The sequence below is a fragment of the Ctenopharyngodon idella genome, chromosome 1 (genome assembly GCF_019924925.1).
Source record: "Ctenopharyngodon idella isolate HZGC_01 chromosome 1, HZGC01, whole genome shotgun sequence".
NCBI classification, from domain to species: Eukaryota; Metazoa; Chordata; class Actinopteri; order Cypriniformes; family Xenocyprididae; genus Ctenopharyngodon; species Ctenopharyngodon idella.
This window is the reverse complement of record NC_067220.1, coordinates 27859194-27883308: the sequence shown is the minus strand read 5'-3', so window position 1 is coordinate 27883308 and position 24115 is coordinate 27859194. Positions and strand designations below refer to the sequence as shown.

The following is a 24115-nucleotide window of genomic DNA, read 5'->3' as shown; positions in this document are numbered from 1 at the left end:
TTCTGGTGAGTCACGACCCAAATTTACTTAATGACTGAGCTGCTCTAACAAATAAAGCAATATTGAAAGTGCCACAAAGTTTATTTTGTTGGTTTAAAAAAAAAAAAAAAAAAATGTCAGCAGATTTAGTTATTTACATCCTTCAACTTCCAAAAAGTTTTAGTATTCCAGAAAGTTTCTATAGGTTTTAGAAACCTATATCCTTAAGCAAAGCTCATGTTCTCTTCTGGTGCCTTTGATCATTTAGGCCAAGCAAACCTCCCATAATGCAATTGATTGATGTCTCCCCTTTGTAAAAGCACCCGGAAAATCAGAATGATTGAACTTGTCTATTTTGACATAGGCCTAGATCTTTTTCGGTTTAAGGAGCCCCATGCTTCAATCGCTTTTAAGGCTCCCCTGGGTACCACCATCTGCTCTTTTAGCTATATCTTTAAAAGTCAGCATCTGTTCACATAAAAGTGATGCAGTTTAGTAGATATGCTGTAAGAAGTGGTCAAAATGTTTTCAAATTTGATTCAGGAAAATGCTAGTAAGAGTTATTTGATCATGTTAAGTAACACCCACTTGAAATATTTTTAAGAACCTGCACTATTTATTCAGGACTGTGGATAATCATGAAATCTTGAGGAAATTATGTATGATACTGTATCAAATGGTAAACATTAGTTAAGAATCACACGCTCATAGAGCTGACACTCTCAAATATGAAATTTACCTCGTTCAAATGACTATCAATATCTGATTAGCAAATGTGTATAATATTCCAGAAACAGTGATAAATACATCAAGCCATGAAGTACAGCATAATTCCAATAAATATCACATCTGGCTCTTAAAAAATTAGGCAAAACATCTTTTTATTTCCTGATACAGACCATTTTTAAATGTGATGAGATTAGTGTAATGAAGATGATGTTGAGAGCGTGGAGAGCCTCTTAAGGCTGGCAAACCATCCAGCGCAGCCTGATTAGTCACAAAAATAAGCAAAACATATTGGATACCAAAAATACTACAAAAACCCTCAGAGCACCAAAGCCTGTAAGAGGCATTATGGGTATGAGTCGTTACCGGTTGCAGGCTAGATCAAAGCTTACGAGCATAAAGGTAGTAATTACAGCTTCACAAAATCCCTGACCTTGTGCTGTTGAATCAGGATGATGCATCTCCAAACTAGGAGGAATACAGAACTCAGAACAGAGATTCTGGCTGCGCTTACAAACACCCTTGCCACAAATGACCTTAGATCTTGTGATACAAAACTGGCTGCACAAAATGTGTGCAGTATTGTTTTCCCCACCTTTTCTTCTCTTTCTTTAAAACCTCAGTAGAATATCAAGGCCCCAATAAACTCACAGCGAAATTCTTTTTCGCTTTTTGCTTATGGGTAAAAAGATGTTCGAAAAACGTTTGCAGCGATATACTTTTAGTGAACATCCCTACGCCGCCCGCACTGCTGTGAGCAGCATTTAGATATGTTAATGTGCTGCGCGCTTACCTCTCAATAACAAAATAAACACACAACAAAAATGACAGTGTGAAAACAACACAACAGTTAAGAAAGTTTTTGATCATAGCGAAGTGCACGTTTGCACCGGCTCTGCAATGCGGCACTTCACTTCACGTTTATTTATATAGCACTTTATACAAAAGATTGCTTCAAAGCAATCAGCTTTACAGTACTAAAAATGAAAATCAGTGTCAGTGTCGCTTTTAACTAGAAGCACCTTGCGTTCATGTTTTACTCGTGTCTCACCTTGACGGATGGAACAGAAAAAATGAACCAGAGAAGATTTCCATGTCAAAGAAAGCAGAGCCACAGCTCACACCTATTACATAATCACCACGGACCAATGGTAGTTTGAAGTGTTTACTAGCCAGAGCAAACTTTTCTGTAAAGTTTTCTTTGGCAAGCCGTACTCCAGAAACAAATTTCATTTTGACCTGATTTTGTTCTAATGACATCGCACCAGTTTGTTCTTTGATTTCACTTGAAGTGTATCGGGGCCTTTATGGTTCTTTACATTGTTTACAGTGAAGTTCCACATTTAACCTATTAAGGTGTGATCACATTAGCTAAATTTCAATTTTGTCACTATAGTCAATCATGTAGCATTATATGAATTATAGCATTATATCATTTTCAAACCACTTTCTGTTGGTTAGCGTGGCGAATCCACATGACCAACTTAAACCTGTTGTGAAATCTTTCGTATTCTTATTGAAATGACTGCATTTCGCCAGTGAAAATTTGGTGAACAACGTTAAGTGGGACCACTCCTTTAAGTTGCCTATTTCAGGTAATGTCACAGATAGTTCACCCCAAAATAAAGAAATCATTTACTCACCCTCATTTCGAACCAAATAATTGATTTCTTTTTCTTTTTTTTCTGCCAATGGTTACCAAAACTGTTTGGTTATTTCTTCAAAATATCTTTTTTTGTGTGTGTTCCGCAGAAGAAAGACATATGGGCTTGGAACAACATGAGGTTGAGTAAATGATGGCAATTTTCATTTTTGAGCGAACTATCCCTTTAAGAATTACATGCCCTTCTTATGCATTAAAGTGTAAGATTTTGAGTACCGGACTATTCTTCTTGAAGCTCATGTCGTAGCTTCTCTATCTGATGATCTCGTTCACATCTGCAAAGCTGACTGAGAGAAGAGCAGCAAGGCTGGAGCCAGGGCTTCCATACTATTTGGAGAGGGGAAAGCTGTATTGGGACGGGCTTCAGACTCTGTGTATGACTGCTTACTGCTGCCCTTATGACCTCTAGAACTGAGTAGAACTGGGGCTCAGTGTCTGGACTTAGGGGGGTGCTTTCTGACGGGTCTTTCAACAGGTCATAAAGCAGTGGAGGGTCATGGAATGTGATAAATGGCTTGATGCAAAAGCAAATATGAGTGTGGAAGCACGCAGAGCTGTTCTCTGGGTAGAAGTCAGGTGTAAAGAAAAAGGCCTTCCAGATTGCACTACCTGGAAAAACAGGAAAGCTAGTTTTAAAATTATCATCTCGTTTATCTATCCATGTATCAATAGTTTACTGTAAAATATCTCTAAAGGTTATATAACCATAAAAAATGGTTATTTTTACACAGATTGTATATATATATATATATATATATATATATATATATATATATATATATATATATATATATACACACACACAGGTGCTGGTCATATAATTAGAATATCATCAAAAAGTTCATTTTTTTATTATAAATTATTTTTAAAAATGAAACTTTCATATATTCTAGATTCCCTACATGTAAAGTAAAACATTTCAAAAGTTTTTATTTTAAATTTTGATGATTAGAGCATACAGCTCATGAAAGTCCAAAATCCAGTATTTCAAAATATTAGAATATTTCCTAAGATCAATCAAAAAATGGATTTGCAAAACAGAAAAGTTCAAGTTCTTTAAAGTATGTTCTTTTGTGCACTCAATACTTGATCGGCAGGACATATTACAGCAAATGACTTGCTCCTAGCACAAATTACTGCATCAGTGAAGTGTGGCATGGAAGTGATCAGCCTGTGGCACTGCTGAGGCACTATTGAGCCTTCAGATCATCTGTATATTGTTGGATGGACTGTTTCTCATCTTTCTCTTGAAAATATCCCATAGATTCAGGTCAGGCATATTGGCTGGCCAATAAAGCACAGTAATATCATGGTCAGCAAACCACTTGGAAGTGGTTTTTGCACTGTGGGCAGATGCTAAAGTCCTGCTGGAAAAGGAAATCAGCATCTCCATAAAGCTTGTCAGCAGATGGAAGCATAAAGTGCTCCAAAATCTCCTGGAAGATGGCTGCATTGACTTTGCACTTGATAAAACACAATGGACCAACACCAGCAGACGTCACGGCCCCCCAAATCATTATTGACTTCAGAAACTTCACACTAGACTTCAAGCAGCTTGGATTCTGTGCCTCTCCAGTCTTCCTTCAGACTCTGGGACCATGATTTCAACATGAAATGCAAAATTTACTTTGATCTGAAAAGAGGACTTTCGACCACTGTTCACTGTCCAGTTCTTTTTCTCCTTAGCCCAGGTAAGATGCTTCTGACGTTGTCTCTGGTTCAGAAGTGGCTTGGTAGTCCTTTTCCTAAAGATGTCTGAGTGTGGTGACTCTTGATGCGCTGACTCCGGCTTCATTCTACTCATTGTGAAGCTCTCCCAAGTGTTTGAATCGGCTTTACTTGACAGTATTCTCAAGCTTGCGGTCATCCCTGTTGCTTGTGCACCTTTGCCTACCCAATTTCTTCCTTCCAGTCAACTTTGCATTTAATATGCTTTGATACATCACTCTGTAAACAGCCACCCCATTCAGTAATGACCTTCTGTGACTTACTCTCTTTGTGGAGGGTGTCAATGATTGTCTTCTGGACCATTGCCAAGTCAGCAGTCTTCCCCATTAGTGTGGTTTCAAAGAACAAAAGATACCCGGAATTTATACTGTAGGGATGGTCATTTAATGAAACTCAAATGTAAATATTCTAATATTTTGAGATACAAGCAAACTTTACAACTAACAGACTACTTAAAGTAATTATTAAGATGATCAAAATAGTTATTAGTTGCTTCATAAGAGTGTAGAAGTGTGGGTGTGCAATTAGGACTCACTGTTAGGAGGGTGCCATCGGACAGCATTCAGTTCGGCATTGCAGTAATGAAACATGAATTCATGTTCAGAACGCTCCACTTGCCCTTGCAGCAGAGGCAAGAGATCATGGCCATCAATGACTCTGTAATGAAAACAAGTTGTAATGCACTGCAATTACTAGCCTATTTAGTGAGTCTATTTAGCAGTTTGGGTGGCCAAAATACAAAACATCATTATTCTATATATTAACTAGCTAATTTGGGCATATGTTCATCTTATTAAGTGGCTGAAAACATAATTGAATCTATTGATTTCTGTACATCCAAATATTTCAATTTGTCTCTCCATTAGTGGCATCTGCAGCTTGTATCTGTTGTCTCAGTAACCAAATCCTTGAGTGGCAGATCTTGTTGCTAGGCGACAGATTCTCACCTGTCACTGGGTATTAAAGCACCAGCTAAATTCAGCACCGTGGGGAAAATATCCATGTTGCTAGTGGGCTCATCAATGACCTTCCCGGCAGGCAAGACACCTGGCCAATGAAGAATCCCTGGTATCCGAATCCCACCTTCCCAATTGGTTGACTTGCCAGCTGCTCAAGAGAGGGCATAAAGAAACAGAGCAAGTGAAATCGCACATTGTTACTGTTCACCTTTAAAACTGAAAATAACGCTGAAATGTGATGCTTTGTTCACAAGGATGGGCAAACCCTCCTTAAAGTACCTTTGTATATGCTGTTGTAACCCCCGTGCATTTCTCCGTGGATGGAAATCTCTTCCAGGTGAGGCCCCTGATCTGAAGTCATGTACACCAGAGTGTTTTGCTTTAAGTTTAAGCGCTCCAGAGTCTGCATGATTTGACCTAAGAACAGCAACAGCATAGTGAGAAGTCAGACTGACAATAAGATTAATATTAAAATCCTAAAATCAACCTATAACTACTAATAAATAAATAAATAAATGAGATCTTCCAGTGCAATGCAGTGCTGTACTGATTTTCCTCAATCATTCTCGTTTTGGGTTTGTTTAAACCTATAACACTACACGTAGCACACAGTTTTATTTAACCAACTTACAACTAAGACACCACAAGCAGTTTTTGTGTTTTATAGAAAGTGCTCTTATTACATTTTATTTGATTTAATTTTAAGTGATGACCGAAGCGGTGTATTTTCATTTGTCTCTTGAAGGTTGTGACTGTTTTAGCAGATCAGTGAAATGATGATGGAAGCTTATTCTACCAGTTCAGTTGAAAAAACTTAACATGCACTACTCTATTCAAACTTTGTTGTTTTGTCAATGTATTTTTTAAACTTTTTTTTCTATAATAGAAATGTAAGAATACATTCTGAATATCCTCCATTGATCACTAGTGTCATTGCACAAACACACACACAAAAAAAATTGCATTCTGATTTGTAATTGGTATTTTTTTTCCATGCATCTGCAGAATTTAAACGGATAGTTCACCCCAAAATGAAAATTCTGTCATGGCTTTGACTTTATTCTGCAAAATACAAAAGATCATGTTTTGAAGAATGTTGCTAAGCAAACAGTTTTGGTTCCCATTGACTTCCATGGTATGGATGAAAAACCAGTGAGACATTTAAACGATGACAGATTTTTTTAGGTGAACTATCCCTTTAACCCTCTATATAGCCACCATTACACAGCAAAATGGACAAAAGTTCTAATGCAGAACTTCATTTACATAGAACCAAAGCTTAAACTTGATTAAAATTTAAACACAAAACATTAACACTATTATTTGATGCCTTCAGGAAACGCAAATCTAGTTACTTTTCATTAAATAGTAATTCACCTGTCTGTCAAAAACAGCCATTTTTTTTCTACCGGTCAAAGGTTTTGATACAATTGACTGAATGTGTTGGTTAAAGCTCATGCTTTAATACTTGAATTATACTAGACAAAATTAAATTGTGCCTAGACATACATTTCATAAAATATCTTGTTAACTCAAAGACTTAAAAACACAATCCAATTATCTGGTTACCAGCTTGCTGTTTGCAACAGAATCAATTCATTCCTTCTGCTTATTCTCCCAAACACTCAAGTATGACTAAGAGAACTGTCCTTCTCTTAAAAAGGTTCACTGTTACGCAACAGTGATGTCGTTATCCATTCTGTGCTATAAACAATGTCCTTATTGCATTTATATGGTAACTACTCATTTTTCAAAAAAAACAAACGAAAAAAAAAAAAGCTTCATAGACATTTTTAGAAACCATTCATTGTCCCCTTTTAAGGGACACTCTCATTGATTTGTGATAAATTCTTTCTCGGCTCAGCTACCTCAGAAGATAAATTTAGCAAATCTGATAAGTCTGATTAATTAAATGTAAAAACAGCATAAAGATGTAGTTCAGTTTGAGAATATAGCTTAATACCATGACTTACAATGTAAGACCAAAAGTATGTGGAACCAAAACTCCACACCTATAAGTGTTTGATGACCTTGAAACATTTAATTTCAAAACTATTTTCCTTAAAGCAGGGATGTCAAACTCAGTTCCTGAAGGGCCACTGTCCTGCACAGTTTAGCTCCAACCCTAATTAAACATCTGAAGCAGCTAATTAAGGTCTTTAGGATTACTAGAAGCTTCCAGGTAGGTGTTCTGGAGCTGGTTGGAGATACACTCTGCAGAACAGTTGCAATCTAGGAGTGGAGTTCAATGTGCCTTCAAGTGATACTCCACCCAGAAAATTAAAATTCTCGTATCATTTACTCACCCTCATGCATTCCCGTGTATATGACTTTCTTTCTTCAGAAGAACACAAACAAAGATTTTGAGAAAAATAATCTCTATGAGTCCATATAATGCAATTTGATGCTTCAAATACCACAAAAATAAACATGACGGGAATCTATACCACCCCAGTTGATGAATCAATGTATTCTAAAGCCAAATGATAGGGGTGTGTGTGTGTGTGTGTGTGTGTGTGTGTGTGTGTGTGTGTGTGTGTGTGTGTGTGTGTGTGTGTGTAAGAAAATACAACTTTAAACGATAAACCATCACTCCGGGTCAACTGTCATACGCGCCTGTCATGAGAACGCTGTGAAGCACTACATCAGGATGTTGTGAAATATGATGAAAGTGGCGCAGAAGCACAGAGGATCATCATGTCTCACACAAGTTTTGCATTGCACTGATGTTTATGTTGACCGTGAACTCGTATGAACCAGTGTATGACACTTGGCCGGAAGCAATGCTTTATATTTAAAATGTTTGTATTTTTCTTACACACACACCTTAAGTTTTGCTTTAGATTTTGATTCATCAACTCAGGTCTTATGGATTCCCTGTTTACTCTGTGAGATTTTTGAAGCATCTATTTTGGGAGTGCCATATACTTGTATTATATGGACAGAGATGAATTAGTCATATGCATCTGGGTCAGCATGAGGGTAAATGATATATAAATGATAAGAGAAATTTTATTTTTGGGTGGAGAATTCTTTTAATATGGAGTTGGCCACATTTAACAGCTTTCTTAAAGGGTTAGTGAAAATTCTCTCATAATTTACTCACCCTGAAGCCATCCTAGGTGTATATGACTTTCTTCTTTCAGCCAAACACAATATCGGAGTTATATTAAAAAATATCCTGGCTCTTCCAAGCTTTATAGTGGGAGTGAAGAGATTTTGAAGCCCAAAAAAGCACATCCATCCATCTTAAAAGTAATCCATACGACTCCATTGGAAGAGCATGAATGTTTTTTAATATAACTCCGATTGTGTTTGGCTGAAAGAAGAAAGTCATATACACCTAGGTTGGCTTGAGGGTGAGTAAATTATGGGATAATTTTCATTTTTGGATGAACTAAACCTTTAATGGGATAGAAAAAATAAAAAGATTATGTCATTATTTATTTTACCCATCCTCTTGTCATCTCTGTATAACTATCTTTCTGCTGCGGAACATATATATATATATATATATATATATATATATATATATATATATATATTTATTTTATCCATACAATGGAAGTCAATGGTCACCAAAACTGTTTTATTACTGTACCAACATTCTTCAAAATATCATACACCCATATTCAGGTTTGAAACAACATGAGGGTGAGTAAATGATGACAGTTCATGTTTGGGTGAACTATCCCTTTAATGTTATACCATGTTAGGGATTTTAAAGGGATAGTTCAGTCAGATTTGGAATGGCATGAGGGTGAGTAAATGCTGACTGAATTTTCATTATTAGGTGAACTATCCCTATCCCTATAGGCCAAGGGTGGCTAACCCTGGTCCTGGAGAGCCTCAGTCCTGCAGAGTTCAGCTCCAACCCTAATCAAACACACCTGAACAAGCTAATTAAGGTTTGAAAGGTTGCTAGAAAGCTATAGGCAGGTGAGTTTTTACCATATTTCTGTGACAAAGCAAAGTCAAAAGTCATTCAGTACCTACACTCCAGTCTACCTCCATGACTGCATCACCATAGAGGCCATGCTGGCTCTTCCCCCTGAAGAGAGGAGAGGCAAAAAGTCCAGTGTGGACTTGAATGAATGAGAAGAAGAGCAAGAAAGGCCTCTCTGAATTCCTGTGGAAAAAAAAACAAAACAAACAAAAAACCCTTAATGTTCCATCTTACATTACCATTGGACAAACAAAGCACATTATTTCAGGGTTGTATTATCCCATCAGATCAAGGATCAGAGCCTGGCTGAAAGGGATTTGCTTTCATGCGAGTTTTCATAAGGCTTTGTTGATGACATGTCTTACAGTGCCTTACAATGCATACAATAGTGCAAGGAGAGAATTTAAACTTGATCATTTAATATAAGAATCTTTCATTGGTTCTGCAGATGAAAACCACAATTTCCCAATAAACTGATTCTCTGTGATACAGGTAAGAATTGAGGCTGAGAGATACTGTATTTCAATAAAACAAATTCTGTCATTATTTTCTCACCCACATGTCGTCTTAAGCCCTTATGACTGACTTTCTTCCATGGAGCACAAAATGACAAATTTTGAAGATTTTTTTTTCACAAAATAAATTAGAACTGGTGCGTTCAAACTTCAAAGGACACAAAAGAACCATTATAGTATCATAAAAGTGGTCCATATGATTTTAAATCCGTTTCAGATCTTCTGAAGCCATGCAATAAACCTTGGTCATTTTTCACTGAAAATTACACTTTTATGGTGCGTTTGTGTCTTTTTAGAAGCTTGAAAGCCTTGAAGCTGGAATACAGACTTGTGCAGATTTGGGGCAGTCAGAATTAACAGATTTCAGGAGACCCTATGCCGAGGGTTCTGACAGTAACGATTGTTAATAATAAGATTATTAAAGTTTAGCGGTTGATAACGTTTTGTATTCTTTATTATTGTTCTTTCTAGTTGTGTTCTTTTGCATTTTAATGTTCAAGGTTCATTTTATATGAGAATACAATATATGTTATAATCAAATTATTAACATAACTGTTATTATTTTTTGTTATTATTGGATTTATTTCACTAATTCCATTCAATTAGTGAAACTTGTATATTATATTCATTCATTACACACAGACTGATATATTTCAAATGTTTATTTCTTTTAATTTTGATGATTATAACTGACAACTAAGGAAAATCCCAAATTCAGTATCTCAGAAAATATAGAATATTACTTAAGACCAATACAAACAAAGGATTTTTAGAAATCTTGGCCAACTGAAAAGTATGAACATGAAAAGTATGAGCATGTACAGCACTCGATACTTAGTTGGGGCTCCTTTTGCCTGAATTACTGCAGCAATGCGGCGTGGCATGGAGTCGATCAGTCTGTGGCACTGCTCAGGTGTTATAAGAGCCCAGGTTGCTCTGATAGTGGCCTTCAGCTCTTCTGCATTGTTGGGTCTGGCATATCGCATCTTCCTCTTCACAATACCCCATAGATTTTCTATGGGGTTAAGGTCAGGTGAATTTGCTGGCCAATTAAGAACAGGGATACCATGGTCCTTAAACCAGGTACTGGTAGCTTTGGCACTGTGTGCAGGTGCCAAGTCCTGTTGGAAAATGAAATCTGCATCTCCATAAAGTTGGTCAGCAGCAGGAAGCATGAAGTGCTCTAAAACTTCCTGGTATACGGCTGCGTTGACCTTGGACCTCAGAAAACACAGTGGACCAACACCAGCAGATGACATGGCACCCCAAACCATCACTGACTGTGGAAACTTTACACTGGACCTCAAGCAACGTGGATTGTGTGCCTCTCCTCTCTTCCTCCAGACTCTGGGACCCTGATTTCCAAAGGAAATGCAAAATTTACTTTCATCAGAGAACATAACTTTGGACCACTCAGCAGCAGTCCAGTCCTTTTTGTCTTTAGCCCAGGCGAGACGCTTCTGACGCTGTCTGTTGTTCAAGAGTGGCTTGACACAAGGAATGCGACAGCTGAAACCCATGTCTTGCATACGTCTGTGCGTAGTGGTTCTTGAAGCACTGACTCCAGCTGCAGTCCACTCTTTGTGAATCTCCCCCACATTTTTGAATGGGTTTTGTTTCATAATCCTCTCCAGGGTGCGGTTATCCCTATTGCTTGTACACTTTTTTTCTACCACATCTTTACCTTCCCTTCGCCTCTCTATTAATGTGCTTGGACACAGAGCTCTGTGAACAGCCAGTCTCTTTTGCAATGACCTTTTGTGTCTTGCCCTCCTTGTGCAAGGTGTCAATGGTCGTCTTTTGGACAACTGTCAAGTCAGCAGTCTTCCCCATGATTGTGTAGCCTACAGAACTAGAACTAGACATTTAAAGGCCTTTGCAGGTGTTTTGAGTTAATTAGCTGATTAGAGTGTGGCACCAGGTGTCTTCAATATTGAACCTTTTCACAATATTCTAATTTTCTGAAATACTGAATTTGGGATTTTCCTTAGTTGTCAGTTATAATCATCAAAATTAAAAGAAATAAACATTTGAAATATATCAGTCTGTGTGTAATGAATGAAAATAATATACAAGTTTCACTTTTTGAATGGAATTAGTGAAATAAATCAACTTTTTTATATGACCAGCACCTGTGTGTATATATATATATTATATATATGAAAAAAAATACTAAACTTGTTATTGAGAGGACTGCACTGAAGCACTGAAGTTTATTTTTTTCAATCTGTATTTTTATAATGTAATTCAATACAGTGATAAAAGTTTCAGCAGTTATTGTGATATGAAAATTTGATACATCACATACATAACTGTGCCTTTCTGTATCTCTATATATTGTAATAAAATGAATAATCCTCAAGAAAGCTTAAGTCCCATGCTATAAAAATCATCATTATTTTTCTATTACAAATATTTCAGTATAATACAATTTTATGAGAAGCAAACTGACATAAGATGATGTCTCAGAAGAATTTATCATAATTTAACAAGCTTTGAGCTTAAAACAAACAAAACTATCTGCCAATAAACTTAAAGTTTGCTTTAAAAAAATAAAAGTTTGCTGTAGGTAGATGGGCCTCATTTTTAAAATCTGCTCAGGGCCGCAAAAATACTAAGGCTGACCCTTAGTGTATGATGGGCACATATGTTGTCTTTATTTTTGTTGTTGTTGTTTGTTTTTTTCTGTTTTTTTAGGTTCAGACTGATTCCATTTAGACAGAGGATTTCAAACATGTTTGATATTTTGAGCCAATTTTAGGACACATACTGCTTTTCTTTTGTCATGAGTCTCCTAGAAGCAACAAGGCACATGCTTCTGCGTGAGTTTGTGTTTGGAACGACTTAAAATTCTGGACGTGTGTGATCCTCAATCGTTTAGGGCAGTTTTTAAGCCCAGCTTTTCTCTATAATTTTATATAATTCTGTATCATTTTCAAAGTCAGCAAGTGTTTGATTCCTGGTGTTTTTAAATCTGTTCCGAATTGAAATTAAAAAGATGTGCAGTGTACTTCAACATTTTTCCCCCATTCATTGTAGTTACAAGAGCAAGTATACTCTTCAAAATATTTCCTTTTATGTACCACAGAGAAAAAAAAAAAAAAAAAAAAAAGAGTAATACAGGTTTGGAATGAAAATGAGTACATAATGACAGAATTTCATTTTTTGGGTGAAGTCAGAGGGTTAATGAAATTAATAATGCAAAGGCTTAAGCAAGACCTTCAATTTCAATACAGACCTTTCTAAATGGATTGACAATTTCCTTTTATATTATTTCAGTCACTGCATTTGCTAAGCTCAATTTGAGTACCTATGAAAGCTTTTTGTACTTTAACATGGATATAAAAAGTAGACACATACCTTTCCAGATACTCTATGGCTTCACTGGTCATCCTTTGAGTGAGGTTCTCTGATGTATATGGTTGCTCAACAATCTCCGTCCCTCGCATGACAAAGCAATTTAGATTGGGGAATGTGTACAACAACACACCAAAGACACTCACCAACACCCCTACCAGGACCAGAAAACCAAAAACTACCTTCCTGGTCACAGTTATTGTCCCTCTAATATGGAGTAACACCAGGGAAACCAGACCAATACCAAGGGCTTTGTATGGAATGTGAGCACGGACGTGATACAAGACAGAGCCATGTCCAGGCTGGCAGTCCCGAAGGTGCGTCATAATGGTGCCATAGAAGTAGTCAAAGCCATGAGATTTAGGATGGTGGCAGTAGTCGGCACTGTCTTCACAGTTGAGACCCAGGTGCCATTTCCCTAAAAAAAAAATGTATTTACAAAAATCAGCAATTGATGGCTGGCAAAAAATTATATTAAAGCAAAACAAAATGCATTAGTATTGAATGTTTCTTATTCTAACGTTCATTCAATGGCCACGTTCACACAGCAGCAGAATACGGTTGTCTGTTCTGTATTTGAGTCCCTATGTTCACACACAGTTCAGTTATTTATGGGAGTGACAACCGCATAACCGAATGCACATCTGTAAATTTTCAGGACTCACCAATTGCACTGGACAACTAGTTGTCTGTCGCATCATACAGTGCGAGAGAGACACTCTGCTCTGCACAAACACAAGTCTACCGTGTGTTGTGGGTTTTCGTGTAGCTGTGCTTTCGGTAACTTACAACGATGGAGATATGAGCTCTGTGTCATCTGAACGTTTTAGATCCAGTCACCGGAGCTGTTCAAGCCAGTTTTTGTTCTACCTTCGCATGGCTCAAATGCTCTGCTCTCCACCCAGATATAAAAGCTGCTGTTGGTTAATGAAGATTTGACAGATGAACTCACAGCTCGATTGGACTCATCATGTCGAAAGTTTTATGGACGTCGCCATCTTTGATATTACTTTGGTCACTGCCGCTATGGTTACTGATAAGAGAACACGGGCTTAACTCCCGTTGCACGTTCATACAGACAGAATTTGAGACACTACTTTAAGCTGCTGTTTGAATGGAATATTTCAAGACTCACACATTTAAGTAAATGCAGTTGTCAATCCCAAATACTGGCAGCGTGAATATAGACCTTGGGCCCTATTTTAACGATCTAAGCCCATGGTCTAAAACGCACGCTGCAAGTGCACTTAGGGCATGTCCGAATCCACTTGTGCTAGTTTAAAGATGGGAAAAATGGTCGGCGCGCCCTGCGCATGGTCTAAAAGGGTTGTCCATATTCTCTTATAAAGGGTTAGTTCACCAAAAAATGAAAATTCTGTCATTAATTACTCACCTTCATGTCATTCCACACCCGTAAGACCTTCGTTCATCTTCGGAACACAAATTAAAATATTTTTTATAAACTCCGATGGCTCAGTGAGGCCTGCATTGCAAGCAAGACAATTAACACTTTCAATGCCCAGGAAGCTACTAAAGACGTATTTAAGTTCATGTGACTAGTGGTTCAACCTTAGTGTTATGAAGCAACGAGAATACTTTTTGTGCACCAAAAGTAACAAAATAACGACTTTATTCAACAATATCTAGTGATGGGCGATTTCAAAACACTGCTTCATGAAGCTTCGAAGCTTTATGAATCTTTTGTTTCAAATCAGTGGTTCGGAGCACATATCAAACTGCCAAAGTCACGCCTCCCCCAGTGGTGAACCACTGAAATTCCAAAACACTTATCATGTAACAAAGCCTCGTTTATTGAGTCACGTGACTTTGGCAGTTTGATATGCTCTCCGAACCACTGATTCACAACAAAAGATTCGAAAAGCTTCGAAGCTTCATGAAGCGTTGTTTTGAAATCGCCCATAACTAGATATTGTTGAATAAAGTCGTTATTTTGTTGTTGTTTTCTTGGTGCATAAAAAGTATTCTCGTCGCTTCATAACATTGAGGTTGAACCACTGTACTCATATGAACTGTTTTAAATATGTCTTTAGTAGCTTTCTGGGCTTGAAAATGTTAATTATCTTGCTGGCAATGCAAGCCTCACTGAGCCATCGGATTTTATCAAAAATATCTTAATTTGTGTTCCAAAGAAAAACAAAGGTCTTACGGGTGTAGAACGACATGAGGGTGAGTAATTAATGACAGAATTTTCATTTTTGGGTGAACTAACCCTTTAAGGAGTAATGGGTGTGTTTTAGGGCATAACATGCAATAAACCAATCAGATTCTCATCTCCTATTCCCTTTAAAAGTCAGTTGCGCTCACACCATGGCGGATTCGCTATTTACATGGCGGAATTTGCAAGAAAAAACTGAATGCTTCTCTAGCAAGGAAACAGATCTGCTCGTGTGTGAGGTTAAAGCGTGCGAGCAGACCATCTACGGGACAAACCAGATTCCATCAAAGCATTTTTTATCTTTATGCACACAATAATAATTTTTACATTGTAATCCTTTATTTTTAATATTTGACATGTTTGTGTGCTGCTGCGCGTCCCTGTGTGTGTAATAAGCAGAGTGTACGTGCCTATAGGCACATATTACTAACGCGCTCTTTAAATAACAAAAAAAATATTGCGCCATTGACTTTAGACTAGGTTCCAGTTGGTCAATGGCACAGTCTATTTCAGTTGCCTCAAAATAGCAACGCACCAACAATGCCCCTGAACACACCTTGTTTTCAGACCAGCATGCCCATAGGCACACAAATGGGCGCAAATGCATTTGCTATTTAAAAGAAACGTGGCGCAGGACGTGAAAATGATAACTGCGTCGGGCTGAAACTAGCAAAAAACACTTGTCGCGCCTGGCGCCACATTGCCGCATCGCCACCGGGTGTATGATTGGGCCCTATATCTCACTATAGAAAATGGCTCAGTCATAATATTTAAAAAAAAAAAAAAAAAAAATACAATTATCATTATCATTATTATTATTATTATTCAAATTGCTTGGCTTCCTAAAAACACCAGTGTGTATGTAATGTGAACTAAGACGCTATCACAAATAAAAGGAAGTTTGAAGTCCAGGTACAAGTCAATACAAAGTTATTGTTTTACCCTATTCAATTTGCTCATCGAAAATAAGTTAAACCTATTACTTTTGCTCTTCAAAGTGCACCAGATTGAACAACAAGTTTCCCAGGTTTGCCAGAGACAACAGACTCACAAATATCAAACAATACCTTTCGGTCTCTCTCTCGCCCTTTGGGTGTTAAAGGTGGCTTTGAGAAATGTCGTTTTCAGAGTGTCCGCTTATTTAAACAATCTGCTTCTCTGCACATCCTCTCAGAATGGGGAAGGGACAAGCAGATTCCTTCAGGATGTGCCTTTGTCTGTTGGGCCTAATGGCCTTGACATAGGCTGTTAATCTCTTGGGGTTATTGCAAATGACAGAGTTTCTGCAATGGACAGCAGCAGTATTTGTGTGCCTGCCCTCACCTCAACTGTCAGTTGACAGATTCTTTAGTCTGCATGCAAGACCACTTATTTCTAAGAACTGCAATCTAGTGAGCAACAGCTTCACTGAGGAAAGTCGATAAACATGAGCACTCATTTGCTGACAGCCTGAGTTTGAGGGCAGAACAGTGAAGAGGTTATGGCCACCATAATTTTAATGGAGAAACATGAATTATCTTGAATTATTCTTGTTTCTGGTGTTGAAACTCACACTTTCACTGAAAACATTGCGCTCTGGTCAGATCAGACAACACCACAGAGGTGGAATGCATAAATCAGCAGGGGGACAACCACTTGCCACAGCTGCGCAGTTTGGCAGTTAAGTGGAGGAATGCACATTCCCATTCATTATGTGTGACACTAATCAACTGGTGACTCAAGTGTGAGAGAGATACGGATATGCCATTTTATGAAGCACTTCGTTTAAAAAACACTAAAACCATCCTGGGATCTAACTGTGGAACACACTCCCTCAATCCCCTTTTTAACCAAACATTGATTTCCTACAAAAGATGAAAAGCATCTACTTTTCCTAAAGACAGCTTTAGAGCTTGCACTGATTCCTGCAAAGTCAGTCAGCGAGCTGCATGCTCCGTCACTGTACCCCACTGGCGTGCAAACCCACATTTGTCCCTGAGATGAGCCACTAATTCTTTAGCTGCCCGTCTGTGGAGCTGCTGGCTTTTGATCCAGTGGTATTTCACGTGGTATCACTGATTTTGATACACAGGACAACACAAACTGCAAAAGTGAAAAAATAAATAAATAAATAAATGATGAAAAATTATGTATCATAAATTAGCTAAATGTGTTTTGGAGCAACCATCTGCTTATTCCATTTTCTCACAAAGGTGCTTTTCCTTGCCATTATTTAATGTGTCAACATATAGTCAGATACAAATTTTATATCTAATATTTTAAATAAATATTGAGAAAACTAGTGGATGGATGGATACACTAATAAATCTATATGAAGTATTAAATTGTGGTATGAGAACATTGGTCTTTAGTATTGATGTAACAATTTTAATGAAATATAGAAATAATACAATAAAATGGTATGTGTTGTAACATTCTAACATTCAATCTTGGATTATTTTATAGGTGGAAATTATGCTATTTTTTAAAACTAATAGCAAGAAAAATTGCTGGACATCCTTTTGTTCCATGTCTAAAGAATTAGTGATATTAAATTACATTAGCGCGAGCTTGTAACCCCAGGATGGCTTAAGCAATCACTCTACATTATGGACGTACTCTATAATCAGTCCAAAGATATAAGCGTCAAGTTAACTTGGGCATCACTGCAATTAATTACGAGATTTTACAGGCTGTATATTACTGCACCATTCTGTGTTTAAAAATAAATTTATATATGGAATTTATTGTTTTGATTTATACAAACACGACGAGATGATAGCCCAACTACTGGAATACCTAGAATATGAGTTCTAGAATGTGGCGCTGTTTATAATTAGATACCAAAATATTACTTCACCGCTGGCAAAAAAAAAAAAAAAAAAGCTGTTGCCATAATGTTCAATTTTTTACCATAATGCTCTTTAAAGAGAAGACAAAGTATACAATATAAGTAGACAATATAATTTTCAGTGATAAACACTTCTACCCTTCAATAACACTTCTGTTGATAACCTTCTGTCCATCGACTACTGGTAGGCAGGGATACAAAAATGTGAAAGTATAATGTGTAGTTTTCATGAAAGCCCTGGAGCTGTCAGAAGTTTTGGACTTTTGCTGACAAATAATCGTGAATTTCTCGGTCCAGGGGCCTTGTGTATAAAACTTTACGTAGATTTCATCCCAAAAGTGCGTGTACGCACAAAAGATAGATTTTACCAGAACCTGCGCAAAATTCCCTTTATAAAACCCAGTCAGCAGAAGATTGTGAGTACATGCATTTCCACCCCATCTCTTCCCTGAAATAACCATATGGAGCTTACAACGCCTAGTTTTACTATGCATATCCTCATCTGCATCATTTCCATATGTATATTCCCATCCGCGTGATACCATGTTTAATAGTACAAGACGTTAGGAAAATATGAGATATGGACTATAAATGCCATTTGTGCAGTACATTAGATTGCTAAAAATCATTTAGTAAGCTTGTCTTGTTTTAGAATATCAAAATATCTGAAAAAGCAAAATTGTATTAAATACTTTTCAGAGAAGAGTTATTCTCATTCTTTTCCACTGGCCAAATAGTATTTTTAATTTAAACAAATAAAATGTATGTAATTTTACCTATAAGGTAAACAACACGTCATTAACAAAACATTTTAAACGTAAAACGTGCAAATCTTACAGTTTCCTTCAAATTCTATGCTTTAAATACTAAGGATACCTGCACATGACATCAACAGCACACCTCCATGCAGCAGTGGTTGTACAGTTTTGTCATCAAACCTATTAAACTGGCCAATGGACCGTTCTACCATCGAACAAAAGTGAGCATCATTGATCATTGTTCTTATGAGAAATATTTTCTCAGAACATGAGTTCTGCAATTTAGTTTAAAGAATAATGATAATGCGCCTAGTACTCGTCGCTGCCAATAAAAAGCAGCATGCCACAGGAAAAGCGCATCCACTACAAATATTTCTAAATTCATATAATTTTTGTTTAACTTTCTAATTCTTATAATGACTTTATGTAATTTCAGTGCTTATCTCAATTAATGAGTGTGGAATATTTAATCTAAATGTGTATATTAAAATGAAAACAGTTTATATTCATTCAGTTTACTTCATTACTTCACTCACTCTAGTAAAAGAATGCGTACACAAGGTTTAGAGTGTGCAGACAGTGCGCTTATGTTTATGCTAAGTTTATTTTCTATAAATCCAGATATGTGCGTGGAAAATTGCATACGCACAATTCAATGCCTTTTTTGCGTATACGCAAAGTTTATACACCCCAGGTAACACAGAGGAGGAGTAAATGTTGTTTGTTTACATATACTACTGACATAAAAATACAAAGTGTGGGTTGATAATTGGCGAAGTTACACTTTAAGGTATGGTATACCTCCAATTCTCTTATAATACTGGTTTCACCACACTTCCCCCCTTGCAGTCAAAAAGAAAAAGAGATATGATAAGGATTGTGCAATGGTAGGTGAAGGCAGGGACAGGAGGTGGAGCTCCCGTGTCATTGTCGTGACCTGTCGGTCAGCCACCACATGTATTGTCGTTGATCACGTTCGAGGCATTTCCCACAGTGACATACTGCACAGGACTCTGTTACAATATAACCAGTTCTGTCAGGACCACTATCATTAAATATGATTGATAATTGCATAGAGTTTGTATTGGCGGTATGGTTCTGTTCTGGGCAAGAACTCCGTGCGCATCCATGCAGCCTAGCATGGATAAGAGCAGGGAGAGCAGCAATAACCCCCCTAGGGTAAACAGAACGGAACCAATATGCAGATATAATTAATGTCAATAATTTAACATGTACACATATTTCAAGAATTAGTCTAATTCAGGGGAATCATAAGGCCAATCCTGACTGAAGAGAGGAGGAGCTAGGGATGGAGGATGGTAATTAGCTCCTGAGAAAGCTGCTGATAATACTGAGGAGCTTATATATGAATGCTGTGATAGGCGTCGTATTCTTATAGGTAGACGTAATCACCTGGGAGTCAGCTGATGCGAGCTTGACTGACATGACCTGCCAGATTTGACGCTAACGCTGGATGTGTATGCAAGTAACATACCAATTACAGCAGTGGAATAGCCTTGCCCTTTGACAGCCTTGGCAAAGGTGATTTCCTCTTGTGGAAGGCCTCCTGACGATGCAGAAAAGAGAAAAACTCCCATACGGCCTTGTGCTGCCATACCTTAAAAAAAAAAAAAAAAAAAAATCAATCATGTGCACATGAACTGCTTTTAAGGTGTCATAGTTAAATGTTACAACATGTATTTACTATGGTAATAACAGTAAATTATGCATAATTATGCTGTAATTGCATCTATAATCACATTGTTAACCCTTCTTTCACACCTACCCATACTACTGAACCTGTCCCTAACCTTACCCGTATCTAATCTCAATAGCAGCAAAAGTGTTTTGCAATACAAGCTGCGTTTACATGGACCCTAATAAACCAATTGTAATTGGACTAGTAGCCCAGTCGGAATAAAAAAGTAACAAAGTCAATCGAAATGAACTGATGCACAGCTGAGTGAAAGATGAACGAAGATCTTACAGGTGTGGAACGACATGAGGGTGAATACTTAATGATAGAAATTTCATTTTTGGGTGAACTAACCCTTTAATTCTAACCTCTGTGCCCCCCATTACTACTACTACTACTAATAATAATAATATTATATTATTTTATTATTATTATTGTAACTTACTGTACTGTTAAAAACACTTATGTATATGAGTGATTCCTGATAAACAGGACAAATAATAATAATATTATTATTTGTCCTGCTATTTAGCAGAAATCTCTCACATACAGAAGTGTTTTAAACACATATCTCAACAAGCCTTTAAAAACAGCACATATTGCTTATTTCAGCAGTAACTCCAGGACTGACCTGATCGGATAGGGTATCTGCCTGTGAGGAAGGCTGCCCTGCTGGGAGTGCAGAGCGGTGCAGCAGCTATGTGTTGGGTCAGTTTCACCCCTTCCAGGGCCAGTCTGTCAATGTTAGGCGTCCTGCAGGCCAGGACAACCACAATACAACACAGTCTCATTATGCTTGTGAGAGAGATGTCTATTCATCTGGGACCAAAACTTTCTTCAACTTTGAAACATATATGAACCTATCAAAAGGAAAATCCCCTGCATGTCAAATCTACTTTGCTTGCATGGGCAACATTTAATTCTGTGGGAACTGACTTGACACTTCTAGCATTAATGTACACTACTTCATATGCAGAGCACATAACAGCTAAAATGTAGGAGATATTCACATAACATGTCTATAGGCAGCCAGCTAGTGTGGATTTCCTGAATTTTATTAATAAACCTGAGAGTTGTGTTTCCGTAGCATCCAAGGTCTCCAATTCCCAAATCGTCCACCATCATAAAGACAAAATTAGGTTTTGTACCACTCTGTGCATCAGTACAGAGAAGCAGGCCAAGAGTGCACAGGATCCATAGAAGGGATTTCATTATACACCCTGAAATAGAAAGAAGTTAACAAAAACAAAAAATAGAAGAACATGTCCTTCCACATGTTTAAACTGAATTAAAACTCCAAATAAAATATAGGGGTCTAGTTTAAGGCCAGTGCTATTTTATTACAGCATATGTACAGTAGTATTTATTAACATTTTGAAGCTTTTATTTCTATATTTTCAGTTTAAGTTTTAGTCATTTTGTTAGGTGCTTTTATTATTTTTATGTTTTTTTTTTTTTTTTTTTTTTTTTCTATTTTGCTTTCATTTATTTCATATATTTACAGGTATGGATGAATGATATCTGTTAAACCCACACGAGCTGTGTTACTGTCAATCTTGGCCAGGACGCTCTTGTAAGGGAGATTTGTAATCTCAATGTGCTTCTTTTCCTGGTAAAATAAAGGTTAAAATAACAATAATATTTTTATTTTAGGTTTATTTCTACTAATTTTAGTACTTCAACTTACAAAACTTATTTTGTTTTTGTTAGTTGACAAGGCATGATTTGAATTTTTTTCAAAGAAATCAATATTTCAAGTCCAATATTTGTATTTTACTTTATTTCAATTACCGAAAGCGATTTTTAATAGTTTTAGTTTTTGTTAACAATAGCAACACTGCTGGATACTCGAAAAAACTGCTAAATGGTAGTCAGTAACATTATGAGAGTTTAAAAACAATATAGGCTATAAGTCACTACTGAGTGCACTAGTGCAATGGCCGCTCGTGTATCTACAATAGGCTACTTATAATCAAATTTTTGCATTCCTGAATACTGAAATGCTGAACTAGCCTATACGTTTTAAATACAGACTAAATATTATATTTTTTCATCCTAAAACAGACTGTCTGCCTACCTGATACACCCGGGACGAGAAAGAAATCATCTGACGGCTGACAGAAACATTAGTCAGATGACAGTTAATGCATAACATGCTCTTGTCCAGTGTAAACAAACATTACGTTCACGATATAAGGAAGCTGAGCACAAGATCACGTGCTTCAAGCATGTTCACGCATTGATTGGGCAACTGCTAGCGCGGAAATGACTTTTTATAGCCTAATTAACACTTTTGACCTTTAATCTTCTATATGTCCTAAACAAAGCACTTTCAGCTTGACTCGAATGAAACACTAAAATAAAATGGCCACAAAGGACCCGGAAAAGTCAGGCATTTGCGATGTTGTTCCTGTGCATTCTCTGATTAGCAGCAGTAATTTTCTCCCCGACGAAATGGTCTTTGGTTCAAGCTTCTGCTAACATATAAGAAAGACTTTCGTTTTTTGTTTGCCTGCCGCAACATACTTAGAGATCATAATTATAGATTTTAAGTGAAATAGCGCCACCTCTTGCTCGTTTTTAATACAAAAGAAAGTCACTCCACCCTGAATCAGGATTTGCGTGGTCTACCGTTTTCATGACAGTTAAGAGATCATGCTATGACAAGCCTGTCAAAACACCGTTTGCAACCGATAATCCCGTCGCATATTAGCATAATATTTAAATTTTAACTTTTAAAGCTGGCACATCAGAGACTGACAGAAATTGCTCTGAAATTAGCTCTTTTGAGGTTTATCTCATTGTGCTGGGATCGTGTGCGTTGATGGTGAATGAGCTCCCTCAGTGGAAATGTGTTTTGAGTTTTTTCTCTTTTATATTAGGCTTAGCAGGATGCAATGTCAACCTACAGATCTATTTCACACAAACTGCAGCAGTCTCACGCTGTTCAGCTCAGGAATATTCTGGGTTCAGCAATCGACACCTCTTGTGGTGTAATGATTACCAAAAAAAAAATATTAAATTAGCCTAGTCCTTCCTTTAAAAAAAAAAAAAAAAAAAAAAAACTGGATACAGCGAGGCACTCAATGGAAGTGACTGGAGCCATGTTAAAATTCTGTAACATCCTTGACAATATAATGCCTAACAATGACTAAAAACACAACACAATCATGTTAATTTCAATTAAATTGAATTCTTGACTAAACCAACTTAAACAATTTGATTGCATGAACATATTAACTCAATTATTTAACAGTCAATTACTAGTAAATAGCACTTATGTGCTAATGTAATTAGCAAAAAGACTATCACTTCACACTTATACATATGCAATTAATCAACATTCAGCATTTTCAGAGTTCTACAGTCCATCTTCAGCAGAAGCTCTACTCTTCACCACAATGGTAACCCCTACAAAACTACATAAAAAAACCCTACATTGAAACCCTATGAATAAAGAAAGATAACATAATATTAAACACTAACCCATTTCTCCCTATATTAATCGTGTGCAAAAACACGCAAAATAACACTTAATTACAACATTTATTCTCCTTATACAGTCTGACCCAAAGCATGCTGGGAACTAGAAATCTGTTGCAACTCATTCGGTTTAAGTTTAGCTTAATATGGTCACTTATTGAGTTTACACAATTTTTAATTTTTTAAAAAGTATGATATAGTGAAATTGGCTCATTTCATTATATTTCATTCATAGTTTTCTTTAAAATATCTTCTCTTGTGTTCCACAGACAAAAGAAAGAAATGTAAATGACACCGTT

At 36.9% G+C, this 24115-nt stretch overlaps 1 protein-coding gene across 4 annotated transcripts; it reads right to left on the bottom strand.

Annotated features, from left to right (window-relative positions):
* Positions 1 to 843: 843 nt before the first annotated feature.
* On the bottom strand, positions 844 to 22824 carry sts (steroid sulfatase (microsomal), isozyme S). 4 transcript variants are annotated; one of them, XM_051890208.1, is made up of 11 exons: positions 22411 to 22816; positions 21870 to 21942; positions 21400 to 21553; positions 20965 to 21086; positions 20133 to 20255; positions 12877 to 13291; positions 9048 to 9184; positions 5335 to 5472; positions 5044 to 5203; positions 4632 to 4753; positions 844 to 2977 (listed from the first exon to the last, which is right to left on the bottom strand). In XM_051890208.1, the coding sequence occupies exons 1-11, from the start codon at positions 22486 to 22488 to the stop codon at positions 2589 to 2591; spliced, it is 1911 nt and encodes a 636-aa protein (XP_051746168.1). In that variant the 5' UTR covers positions 22489 to 22816; the 3' UTR covers positions 844 to 2588. The 4 variants fall into 4 exon arrangements, with proteins under 4 accessions (XP_051746168.1, XP_051746177.1, XP_051746186.1 ...); XM_051890217.1 differs by lacking the exon at positions 21870 to 21942 and having other exon boundaries at positions 22411 to 22813; XM_051890226.1 differs by lacking the exons at positions 21870 to 21942; positions 22411 to 22816 and adding an exon at positions 21836 to 21860.
* Positions 22825 to 24115: the final 1291 nt, after the last annotated feature.

Excerpts from the sequence above, each read along its gene's own strand:
- sts (XM_051890208.1), bottom strand. The coding sequence starts at position 22,488 with ATGTTATGCATTAACTGTCATCTGACTAATGTTTCTGTCAGCCGTCAG. Across the intron at positions 21,554-21,869 it reads GATTGACAGTAACACAGCTC|GGTGTATAATGAAATCCCTT; the intron begins GTGTGGGTTTAA and ends TTTCTATTTCAG. Across the intron at positions 5,204-5,334 it reads TTACAACAGCATATACAAAG|CTGGCAAGTCAACCAATTGG; the intron begins GTACTTTAAGGA and ends TCTCTTGAGCAG.